The sequence below is a fragment of the Porites lutea genome, chromosome 11, assembly GCF_958299795.1.
Source record: "Porites lutea chromosome 11, jaPorLute2.1, whole genome shotgun sequence".
NCBI lineage: Eukaryota > Metazoa > Cnidaria > Anthozoa > Scleractinia > Poritidae > Porites > Porites lutea.
This window is the reverse complement of record NC_133211.1, coordinates 22,604,276-22,617,132: the sequence shown is the minus strand read 5'-3', so window position 1 is coordinate 22,617,132 and position 12,857 is coordinate 22,604,276. Positions and strand designations below refer to the sequence as shown.

The following is a 12,857-nucleotide window of genomic DNA, read 5'->3' as shown; positions in this document are numbered from 1 at the left end:
CCTCTGACCTGAATCTTGGCGAGGGTCTTTGTACATGCACCTCCTTTCATTTCCCAGATTCTGGACTTTGTCTATTGAAAGGTTTTGATTTTTATTTTGATCTATTTTGAATGGCGTGACACTGAAAACCAGCAATTGTGAACCCTCGTCGTTGGGTGCCCCTGTAGCTTTTTGTTATGTCTCGAGAAAAGCCGCCACCCAAAGCAAAAGAAACTTAACCCTTTTACCCTTTTAAAAGAAAGTTCGATTAGCAGCAGCCTGATTAACCTGAACGCACTCTTAGCGAAAGAACAACGACAGGTCTCAGAAGAGCGGATAAAAACGAGCCTACCTCAATAGTGGCTAACAACCACTAATTAATTTTTACAGCAAAATCCTGGGACACGAAATGAATAGTCCTGTGTAAACGTTCGTCAAAGAGGCTTCATTTGAATGGAAACACCAGGGTTTTTATATATTGTCTACAACTTTATTACCGTAAAATCCTCTATTAAGCCCCCGGGGGCTTGTTTATTTCAGCCCATTTGAGGGCCGCGGGGGCTTAATAGAGAGAGAGAGGGGCTTAATAACTTTGTTCCCATTGAAGAGGGTGGGCTTATTACAAGGAGGAGGCGTATTTGAGACGGAGGTGCTTAATAGATGATTTATGGTAAATCAGGTTAGAGCAACAAACAATCTGAATAATTTCGCCATAACGTATGTCGGTCTCGGGGTGAACCGTGCCCTTATAAGCTAATAACGTGCAATGGGAGCTACGCTCAGCCTCGTCCCCAGGGCGCTTTCCCTGGCTTTGGAGCCAAAGCCAGGGAAAAGCGCCCTGGGAACGAGGCTGGGCTACGCTAAGCGAACGGACGAAGGAGGTGTATGTCCCTCGATCCCACAAGTGGACCCCACTCAGGGGCACCCAACGACAATTTTCGGAAAATATCTGTTCGGAAGACGATTTGAGATCTAGAATTTTAGGAACATTTGTTGTAAGATTACTTGCTTGCCTACCTCTCCTAGGATTTTCGAACGTCTAAATAATGGTATAATTGCCTATTTTTAACGGATTTTACCCTAAAAAGGTCACCTAGAATTTTCGGGAGCCTTTTTTCTGGCTGAAATTTTCGAAAAGGTAAGTTTTGATCCCTATAATTTCGGATCACTAGACTTTCAGCTAGGAAATCCGAACAGATGAAAAATTTTTAGGGGATGAAAATATGCCTATATCTACCGTTTAAATACTAAAATACCGAAGTTAATGATGCTATGTTAAGTGGTTTTGAACTATATTCTCGTTGGGTGCCCCTGCCCACTTTGCGTTTGGACAATTTGGAAAGGTTGTGCAGGTCCCTTGTGGTCGAAAAAAAAAAATCAGTTTATGCCTGATCTGCTCTGCGAGCAGAGTCTCATTTCTGATTTTTCTAGGAAGATCGAAGGAGACTCTGCTTGTTTGCAGGGTACGCTTGATCAGACCCCATCCAAATAGCCGCTCACTTAACCATTTTCAAGGAAAGCTGTTGCTTTGCTTATACAGCTGAAAAATTTTTAAATATTGTAAGTACAAGTAAGACAAAAAAGGAACGCACAGCTGAACGCACAGTTTTTTCGGATAACCTGTTCTGACACGTTCTAAAGAGTTGCTCGGAGCGAACATTCCCTTAGTTCCACTCCCATCCGATCCGGAAGTTGAAAGTTATTTATCCTGGGCTAGGGTCAAACCGGCTTGCGAAGTCACTCTAAAGACCAGCTTTTCTTGTTTTCCACTTTTGTTGGTGTTCAAAGTTCATAGAAACCCACAAACATTTGGATTTATTTTTCATGATAATGTTGGTATTATCATTTTCCTAGTTTTGATTGGTTAAAACATAACACAAATCAATACAGGTACCAGTCGTGGCTGAATTCTGATTTTTTTTAAAAATCCAGCTTTAGTCCGGTAAAACCGTTTTTTCAGCGGACCTCAAAACCGCACAACAGGTCCTTAACGTTTTAACTGCAGGCGACAAACATTTGAGCTCAGTGGCTGGAGCTGCTTCGGTGTCGAATAGAGAAACTGAAAAGGGCGCTCAGAAAAAAGTGCTCGACGTTATTTCCACCTTTTATCTCATGCAGAATGACAGATTACTTCAAAGATTTTCGCGATTCACGTCGATCATGGTTCGTTTGTGCGTCGTCGTTCGTAGTGCAGTTCATTATTTTTGGAATACACAGTTCAGTGGGGATTTTCTTCATTGCCTTTGGAAAGGAATTTCAACGCAGTGAATCCGCCACAGGTAAATTCATTTTTGTTAATATACTCTAGATTGGTACACTGTCTTTTAATATTCCATTTCATTTCAATACACTGTAGCTTAAGAGGGCAATGAAATAGAATCCTTGCAGGTAAGGTCAATGGCAAATGCATGACCGAGAAGTAATATTTATGAGGCATTGTTCCCATGCGTTTTAAACAATAATTTTCAAGGACGCAGCATTAACAGGCTTCAAAGTAGCTAAGCATTACACACAATTTTCTGTTCTTTCCATGGTAATCAACTTGCTTGGGAAGGGGATATGATGATATGAGTTATTATTTCCGACAATAAATGTTACAAGACATTCATATTATTTATTTACGTTCTGTCCGTTAGATGACAGGTAGCAAAAACAAGCACTGCTTGTTAGAATGGCTGGTTGCTTTAAAATACGTGAGAGATTCATTTTTTAAAGTCATGTTTGTGCCCTTTCGTTGACCGCCATCTGTGCATGGGTCCGGGAAATTTGTTTATCAAATACTTGTAATTTTATATAGTTTCCGGTTTTAAAAATCCGAAAAAACGTGACTTTTTAATTAGTCAGTCATAATTGTCAAGCCCGGGGGGAGAGCTTGATGTTATATCCCTAAGACCGTTCTATATGATATATATGGCTGATCCGTTTGCCTCTTCAATACAGTCAGATCCCGTTTTAAGATAGGGACATTGAGGGGGCCAGAAAATGTCCATTTTGACGGGGTGTCCGTACTTAGGCGAGTGAAATTTAGAGAAAATGTAAGGGCTTTCTTTCCCCAGGGACAATTGACTGAATTGAAGCATACTGCCAGTAATAACGAGGTACCGGTATTAAACGGGTGTTCTGAAAGCGGGATTCGACAATAATTGAAAATGGCTTCCAAGTAATCAAAGTACAATTCTCAAGAGGTGAATAAAAAGGAAAAAGATCCGTAACCCAATTCCTGACCAAACCTTACCCTACTTTAGACTTAGACCACCGTGGTTGAAATCTATACCTCTAATATGTAATTTTAGACTAAACGACTCAATACCCTTTGGCACCGTGCATCACCTCTAAGGCTAAAAAAGAGGGAGTACCCCCGGGATGGAAGCGAAAGCAATATATTTTTTTAAGGTTTTAGCGGCAATCTACATGCACTGGGGCTCTAAAGCCCTCTTCTCTTGACATCGGGGTAGGCTGCGCTAAAAATGTATGGGTACCTTTTTTCGAGGCCCTCTCGTAATCGAAAATTCAAAATAGTTAACATTTTTCAATGAAATGGCATATAAAAAGGTATATTAAGGGGTGGCACATCTAGGTAGTTCCTCCAAGATGAATTTTTTTGAGAAACCCTACGCGCCTCTTTATGGGGCCGCGGTTCGTACAAATTCCCACATGATCAGCTGTGCATGAAGATTCTTCCGACGATATAAGAAGAAGGGGTGGAAAATTCTTTTAATTATGTTCATGCAAAATTTTCCTGAGGACAAATGAAGTGCGTGTTTCATGTTTCACCTAAAAACTAAAAACTCTAATGACCCATCTTCCGATTCGGCTGATCCAGCTTTCATCAGTCCAGAAAAAAAAGCAAGGTCATATTCCTCCGATCTCAGTTCCTCATCCTTCCGCCACGTGCAAATACCTGTTGAAATGTCATTTAAACCGCCAAGGTGGTTGTCGTTTACGCACACTACGACCAGTCCAGGAGCAAATTGCCTGTTTCTGACGTTCAGTTGGTGGAGAGCGTGTTAAATTGTACGCGGCGAGCACAAAAGGAAAATGAGGGTAAAAAAATAATAAAGAGGGGAGGCCTTTTCCGTCCCATTTTTCCCTCGTCAATTTTCGCCAGCGCCCAACTATCTGAACGTGTAGAACAGGCTATGGAAAGAGGGAAAACGCCAGCGCGTGAGACTGAAACTCGCCATCCGCTAGGAAGGTGACACGCGTCTCCGTTTCTCCTCTCGCTCGTGGCAATTTTTGCGCGCTTTAATTGAGGGACTACTTGTAATCTGTTGTTTACGTTTAGGATTACGGGGAACAAATGGAGGAGTGCAGCTTCTGCGAGCGTACGGCTGGGGGAAACTCACATAAATTTAAGTCTGTTAAGTTGCGGGGTTGCTGTGTGCTTCCTAATTAAGCAATGTGAAGTTAATATAGAGCTGATGTTTGTTTTCCCTGTTAGCAGAGTCCTCTTTTCCCTGGTATTCGTCGGGGAAAAGAGCCCTGGGGTACTCCCCTATAAAAGTGACGGGGGCGCTCGTCGGAAAATTTCGAGAACACCCATAAAAGGTACCAGTAATCTTGCTTTTCGGGCGTGTCCCAAATTCATTTCCACCCCTAAGAGGTATCAATTCAACAACAACAAACTATATAACTGGCACTGCAAATTTTAAAGGTAATAAAGACAACTTTCGAACACTTTCTTCTCGAGGACTTTTTGAAAGTATTGTCAGAAATCTTCATCCTGATAAAGCGTATCATTTCTAACAGAATCTGGCAGTAGTCATTTTAGGTTTACGCACCCTTAGCGGTACCAACCCACAAATATAAACCTCTAAAAGGTACGACGAGCACCCCCGTCAATTTTATAGGGAGTACCACCCCCCCCCCCCTCCCCACCGGGGAAAAGAGGCCTCAGCTTGCAGGAAGGCAAGGGCAGGGTTTGAGATAGCCTGCGTAGCAACCAAACAAAAACGCTAATGCTACGCAAGCTAGACTTGAGAGACCGGTAGACACTGGTCGCGTTGTCCAGTCAAACTTATTTTTGCTAGGAAATGCTTAGGAAAAAAAACCTTATTTACTCGTATAAACACCTCCCTTAATTAAACGCCGCGGATGGAACCAAATGATCAATAAAGAGGGTCTCAATGGGGTGAACCTTTGACCGGCAAACGGTTAGCTTAATGGGATAAGCGCCGGTCTGCTGGGCGGGAGGTCGTAGGTTCAAACTCCGGCCGGACCAACACTCAGGGTCTTTAAATAACTGAGGAGAAAGTGCTGCCTTTGAAATAACATCGGCAAACGGTTTGACTTTCTAGTCTTCTCGGATAAGGAAGATAACCCGTAGGCCCCGTCTCACAAGCCCTTGCACATGTAATAAATCTGTGGGACGTTAAAGAACCCACACACTCTTCATAAAGAGTAGGGCACGTAGTGCCCAGTGTAGTGGTCTACCTCACTTTCACACTCACGTATGGGGGCATCATTACTCATGCCTTCACTACTTGTAAACTGCACCTTAAGCAGTCTGGCAAAGTCCCCCAACCAGTGTTGTAAATTATTCCTGAAAAGCTCTGAGGGGAGTGGAAAATAAGATATTTACACATTTACGCTTTTACATTTACACGCATAAATTTAACCGTCAACCGTCAAAAAAGGTAATTTTTTACCGCCAACCGTAAAAAATGCAGATTAAAATTAACCGTCAAAACGTTTCAAGGTATTTCAAATCAGCTGATCTTCACAATATTCTTGCTCCAGAGGAGGCTCTAAACTGGAAAAACCAGTTCCCTTGTTCTCTAAAACACTCTTTCTAGACATTACAAGACCGCACAACTTGCTTATATCTGAAAATATCTTGAAATCATTATAAATGAAAGGCTAAGAGAACCTCCAAAACATAACAGTTAATATTAATTCATATAGAAGGTAACATTTACTTAAACTCTTGAAATAAATTTCTAAAATTTAACTGTCAAAAAAGCTACACCATATTGAGACCCTAAATAAACACCGCCCTGGAATGAAAGGAGCACCCAAACAGAAGTGTGCGACGTTTATTCCTGGATTTATAAGATTAAACATCTTTCCTTTATACATAGTATTTGTCTTATCGTAATTGTTGTCAGTACATACAGTAGGTAGTATAACTTTTGTTGTTCTATATAAGTCTTATTCTTTTGTATGCGCATTTGATCATATAATTCTATAAAACGCCAATGCGTTAAATCGAATAAATACGATATCTTATGATAGTTTAGGGGCGTAAATAAAAGATAACACACAGAGACACTGCAGGCGAACTAAGCTAAATAAGGAAAAACGGCACGTAACCAGACGGCTGCGGCGTATGAAATCATACGACAACTTTAGTGGCCCTCAGTCGTTTTCCAAAAACAATTGAATACAAGTCTAAACAACATTGACTGTAAGAGTCACACTACTAAACATTCGGCTGTTTTCAGTTTTTATATTTTATTTTACATACAGGAAATTTGTCTCAAAATCGTAATTTGTGGAGACATTTTTCTTTCTGTTCTTAAAAATGCTCGCCTTAGACGACCATGCTGTTTATTACGGCATCAAGTTAACTAAATTTACAACATTTACTTAGGCGCCAATTGTGCACTCTGGAGAATGCGTTAAAAGGAGAAAAAAAAATCTGAACGGAGGTGCATGCCAGAAGCAACTTGTAAATATTGTAAATATCTTATTATCCACTCCCCACAGGTCTTTTCAGGGATAATTTACAACACTGATTGGGGGACTTTGCCAGACTGCTTAAGGTGCAGTTTACAAGTACTGAAGGAATGAGTGATGATGCCCCCATACGTGAGTGTGAAAGTGAGATAGACCACTACACCGGGCACTACGTGCCCTACTCTTTACGAAGAGTGTGTGGGTTCTTTAACGTCCCACAGATCTATTACATGTGCAAGGGCTTGTGAGACGGGGCCTACGGTTTATCGTCCTTATCCGAGAAGACTAGAAAGTCTAACCATTTGCAGATGTTATTACAAAGGCAGCACTTTCTCCTCAGTTATTTAAAGACCCTGAGTGTTGGTCCGGCCGGGGTTTGAACCTACGGCCTCCCGCTCAGCAGACCGGCGCTCTCCCAACTGAGCCAAAAGTGTTCATTGGTAAAGGCTGAGTTTCGAGAAATACAAAGAAGCACGCATTGAAACATGCGGTGATTCGCTTCCTTACTTGTCGTATATTGGGTCAAATTATTGTAAGTTTGTTACTTGTAAGTGTTTCCAGAGCCGAACAAATTGTAATTTCAGTGTCTTCTCTGTTTGCAGCCTGGGTGGGATCGCTTGCGTTTGGTATAATGTTTTTCATGGGACCGCTGGCCACCGCCCTATGCGATAACATGGGATGCCGGGTAGTCACGTGCGTTGGAGGTCTTCTCTCATTTGTTGGACTCTTCACTACGTCATACGTTACAAATTTCGTTTTGCTGTATTTCACCTATGGCCTACTCTGGGGAGTGGGAACAAGTTTTTGTTATTTCGCTTCTTTAGTCATTTTACCCATGCATTTTAGAAAATATTTATCATTAGCTTACGGAATCGCCATTGCTGGAGCTGGACTGGGCGTTCCGCCGATGACGTGGTTAATTAATCAACTTATCGGATATTACAACTGGAGAGTGACAATACGAATTCTTGCGGGAATCACGCTGCTCATGTGTGCTGCAAGTCTGAGCTACGGTCAAATTGCTATATCACGGAGGCTTTATCTTAAACTAGACAAGAAAGAATTAATTAGAAATTTACACGGTGGTATTCATCACAAGCTTAAGTTACATTTATTGGAATTTATTAGTTTAAACCCCTGGAACAACAAGGCTTTTGCGGTTTGGGCAGTTTCTTTGAGTTTTATCGCGTTTGGAAACTTCATACCGTTCGTCTTTTTGGTAAGTACAAATTTCTTGTTTCGTTTCATGGCATATGTTCCGATAAAAGCGGTTGTTTACCATTTACCAAACTTTTCCGCAAAATCCGGTTGGGAAGTAAATGGAACGCAACTTTTTGGATGGTTTCAGAGGAAAATTTCCGGCAGCAACGGAACATCGAAAAAGGTAGTGCTGTTTTTCCGGACGGAATGTTCCAAACGAAAATTTGTGTTCCATTTCAAGCCATTATTGTTACCAGTTTCAGGCCGCGGCTGTTTTTTAAATGGAACTAATTTGTACAAATGGCTAAGGCGATTCCGACACGATATTTACCAGTCCTGAATCTTGCTAACCATTTTCCCAGACCGTGAATCGAGCGGTTTACCCATGTAAATGGTAAACAACCAGCCTCACGTTCAGTTGCTTACAGGTTGTTAGTTTTACTTTTCTGCTGGCTAATTAAGTTACTTTTGAAGTCACTTTTTTTGTTCTCTCTCGTTTTCTTCAAACTGGTGTGACATCCTCAATACAGTAGGTAGTCACTTGTGTGATTTCTTTCTTAGCACAATGGCGACACAACACACGCTCCTTAAATGGGCGGTGCTTCCTCTTTTTCGGGAAGCGCGGGAAAACCGGTAGAACTAGGTTCTGTTTAGATCATGTTCTCATTAGTAGAGAAAGTGGCACGAGATCTTTAATCCAATCACAGAAGTTACGATACAAAATTAAAGAAATCACAAAGGTGCGAGTGGAATCAAATAAATTACAATAGAAATACGTTAGTTTAACACACAACTCCTTCATTAAGGCGAGGCCTAGTGTAATAACTTTCAATATGAAAATGAGTTTATTTGCTCGAGAACGAAATCATATTTTCATATGAAAAGATAAGCGCCGGGACTCGCTTTGATGGCCTGGTGTTGTACACTGAGTATCAACATTTCTTGTGTCCCTTTTGCGTTAACTTTTTGTTCTTGTCTCACGGTCAAGACAGAACTAAAGAAGTGCGGCGGTTACAGCAAAACCTGTACTAGGGGGAGAGTCCGCTTAATTATTCATACCCGTCTTACATAAAAGATATGGAAGAAAATCTTGGAACCTACCCGACTGCTTTCAGAGTGTTGGCTTAATAAGGTTCCTAGTTTCTTTTAGCGCTAGGGTGTAACCGTTGTGAAGTTAAAAGTTGTTCTTGTGTTTCAACAGATCAGCATAGCAAATGATATAGGTATTCCAAGTTCCAAGAGTGCATTACTCATTGGTTTCCAGGCTATCACGCAAACAGCTTCCCGGATAGTATTCGGGAGACTCGGAAGCAGTCCGCGAATAGACAGCGTCACGTCAGTTCAAATCATTGGCCTTGTGCTGGCTATTAATGCCACTCTCTTTCCATTAGCAAGGACTTACTCATCTTTAGTAGTGTATGTTGTCGTGTTTGGCTTGTTTGATGGATGTCTAGCCGTCATGTTTGGGATGGGAACATTGCACATTGTTGGAGAGAAACTGGTAGGTCGGGCCTTTGGAAACCTTTGCTTTGCGGCCGCAATCGGAAACTTACTTGGTCCTCCTGTGGCAGGTTGGTATAGTGTTTTAAAATTCATTGTCTATACTGGACAACCTGTGAGCATAGCCACTTTTTCTCAAGAAACACAACAACTTGCATGTCTCGCCATAATTCAAGATGGCTGCTCGACTTGTACCCCAGACAATCCCAGAAATGAGCGCGTGCTTAGTTTGGGTCCCAGGCTATCACTCTTTTCCGAAGTGAGCTATAAGGACGTGCAATCGGCATTATAGGCCTCATGTAAGGGGATCCAAGACAGCTTTGGATTCTGGATTCCACGCCATGAATTCCGGATTCCGGATTCTCTGGCAATGGAACTTGGATTCCGGATTCCTAGAGCTGTTTTCCAGATTCCAAAGCCCAGGATTCCGGATTCCAATTATAACAAAATGACCAGACAACTGTGACACACCCCCTGTCCAGTTGTATCGAAGTGGACTATGTGGAATGACAACGAGTTCGAGATTTTCTTAATACTGGGTATTGCTCACGCGTGAACCAGCGTCATTTTGGGGGGAAAACGTGATAGCCGTCGCCATTCTACTACGAGTTTTAACGAGAATGTCGTAGCTGCGGGAACAAGGTCTCAAATGTTAGAAGTTTTAGCATTTTGCAATCGGGAGAGGTCTTAACCTCCTTCAATAACGATAACAGTGCTAACTTTTCTGGTTGACAAAAAGTACGATGAAGAATTCCGGACTATTATCGATTTTTAGTCAATATTTAATCAGTTTATGTTAAAGCGGCCTAAAGATAATCAGTAATTATTAAAAACTGAATCACTGGATAATGCAATTCTAGCATTTTGATTGGCTTGGTCGTTATGGTATATGAGCCATTATACCATGCTCTCCATATATGGTCGGTGTACGCGTCAGTTTAAAATTGGAAGCTAGCTGAGATTTTTTTTCACGAAGAATAGAACGGCGCCCGAAGCAAATCGTTTTAATTCATTTCTTAGAATACTAGAAATGCAATTTCATCGAAAGAAAACAGACAAAAACAAACAGAAAAGCCACAAGAGCTTGTTTGAAAGTTTGTCGAAAAACACATGTAAACACATGGAACTAAAGTACCTTGACCAGCTACGAAAGAAGACAAGTGTTGTTTCTTCATGATCGCGAAGCGATTCGCCGATCGAGTCACCCGCCGATAGATAACTGCGGCTTGTTTATCTGACATCAAGAATATAAATCACAAGTAACCAGCTACAAATACAGGCTATGCAGCCATTCACTAGAGCAATCGAGGCGGCAGTATAGCTTCTTTTCTCGTTCAGCAAAACCAGCTTGTGGCTTCAAACAACTTCATAACAAGCGACAGTGGTAATAGTTTTTCTCCGTTGTTCTTACTTTTATAACTGCACCGAAAATCCAAATTCACAGTAATTTCGACGGCTGTCACTTAAAAATTCTTTTCCTTCACATTATCTGCCAGGTTTTTTTAGCTGTTCTGCTGTGTAAAATCCTAGAATCCCGATGAGTTTTTAAAAAACTAATGTTAATCGCTACAATGTTTTGATTTTTCATTCATGCAGTCCAGGCGAGTCCGTTCGCCCGTCGACAGTTTTGATAGACGTGTGACATATGAATAGCGGAAGTCTCTTGTCTTTTCCGGTTTGTTCTAGTCGGGGAGATTCAACGAGATTTTGTGGGCGTTTTTAATAAAACAATTATTCCACTCGCGCTTGTTGCATATGAGATGATTATAGCCAACTCGGCGCTACGCGCCTCGTTGGCTATCTATCATCTCATATCCAACGCGCCCTCGTGGAATAATTGTTAAGTATTAGCATTAGTGTGATCTAAAAATCTCAAATCAAAAATTTAAGTCTTAAACTATGTCGGGACTTGTAACATACAATTTCTTTTGTCTTCTCTTCATTGCAGGATTTATCTTCGACAAATTCGGAAAATATGATATCGCATTCTTTCTTTGTGGAGCAATTATGACTTTCGGAGTGTGTTTGTTGTTTTTTGTTCCATGGTTAATGCAAAGAAAACCCGAATCGTGTAGCGAAGAAAGCGTAATGATTCTAAACGACAGAGAACACATCAAGAGATCCACTAGTTACGGGAAAACGCCGAGGATGATTTTCAGTTACCCCACTGAGGCCGCATTTTTTTCCAGTAAAAATCACCATGACAGTGTATTACAGCATAGCGTCTCCATGGCAGTGCTGAGACAAAGTGACACGCCACCTTTAATGATGTCGGCAATGTATCGCGCATGGTCAGCCGCTGCCCAGTTGCATTGCACGGACTCGCTAAATGGCTCGTCCGGATATGAGAGCGACTACAATAGGGACACGACATCGTCGCAATCGAGTGAAGTGGTCGACAAAACAATGGAAAGCAAGTTTGGTTCTGTGACTATAATAACACCAGCTATGAGCTTTGATGATCTAGAGGTCGTTGTGCAAAATGAAAGACTTATGAAAGGAGGCTGGAAAGCTGGTTCTATAGACATGTTCAGTGTATTGTTTGAAACTTCGCTAGAAAATGAAGTTGTCAGTCCTCAAAAGTCAGGAATTGAGAATGGTAGCCATAAGAAAGAATCATTGACTGTTAGCAACACAAGAACAACAACAAATGGCGTTAGTCTTTTGTGGGGGGAATACATTTTGACCAATTTTGACTCTTGCCGAGAAACAACTATATAACAATTTTTTAACCAGAGTGAGAAAATTAACTTATTGGTACTTATCGCGAATTAAGGACCCGCGAATAAAATTCATCGCAAAATTAAATGCCCAGTTTAGTAGTATAAACACATAATAGCATGATTTTTACGTGATATTTGGCATAAATACCAAGAGTGTAATTTCACGAGCCGTTAGGCGAGTGAAATTTGAGACAATTTTGAAATATCACAAGTGGTATTTAAACCAAATGTCACGTACAAATCATGCTATTATTTGTTTATACTACTACCCGCAAAATTTTTGTAATTTTCACGTGTAGGTATTTCAAATTAAGCTGAAATACCACTGATCTGAGCCAATCAAATTGCAGAAATTTTTCATGTAGTAGTATACTAATCGCGGAAATAAAACCCCGCGAAATACTGTCTCACCAAAGTCGCGAAATTAAGTACCAATAAAGTATATCAATTAACGCGGCCTCATTTTACGAGTGCCTTTTTATTGTCTTGTCTCCAGATAATCGATTTTATCACTAGGTTTTTTGAATAATTAATTCAATTATATTTAATACATTTAATTTTTTTTAATTTATAGAGGTGACTTTTTGTTAAAGGTTCGTGAAAGGGAATATAATCAAACAACAGCCCATTGAAACTGCTTTCTAAACTTTTTCAAAACGGTTCACCTCGCCCGTCAATTCAAAATGGCCAGTCGACCACTCAAACAGCTCAATGACATGAAAAAAGTATGGATGAAATAGTGTGGCGACAATCACGATCCTTAAACTATTTTGCTTC

General features: G+C 40.9%; 1 protein-coding gene across 1 annotated transcript; it reads left to right on the top strand.

The window, feature by feature from the left end:
• Positions 1 to 1,834: 1,834 nt before the first annotated feature.
• On the top strand, positions 1,835 to 12,104 carry LOC140952593 (monocarboxylate transporter 10-like). Its single transcript, XM_073402022.1, has 4 exons — positions 1,835 to 2,258; positions 7,260 to 7,876; positions 9,059 to 9,428; positions 11,306 to 12,104. The coding sequence occupies exons 1-4, from the start codon at positions 2,099 to 2,101 to the stop codon at positions 12,076 to 12,078; spliced, it is 1,920 nt and encodes a 639-aa protein (XP_073258123.1). The 5' UTR covers positions 1,835 to 2,098; the 3' UTR covers positions 12,079 to 12,104.
• The last annotated feature ends 753 nt before the right edge of the window (positions 12,105 to 12,857 follow it).

What these genes read in the sequence shown, in the direction of transcription:
- LOC140952593 (XM_073402022.1), top strand. Translation starts at nt 2,099, where the DNA reads ATGACAGATTACTTCAAAGATTTTCGCGATTCACGTCGATCATGGTTC. An exon ending in TCATACCGTTCGTCTTTTTG is followed by an intron (nt 7,877 to 9,058) that starts GTAAGTACAAAT and finishes GTGTTTCAACAG; the next exon opens with ATCAGCATAGCAAATGATAT. An exon ending in ACTTGGTCCTCCTGTGGCAG is followed by an intron (nt 9,429 to 11,305) that starts GTTGGTATAGTG and finishes TCTTCATTGCAG; the next exon opens with GATTTATCTTCGACAAATTC.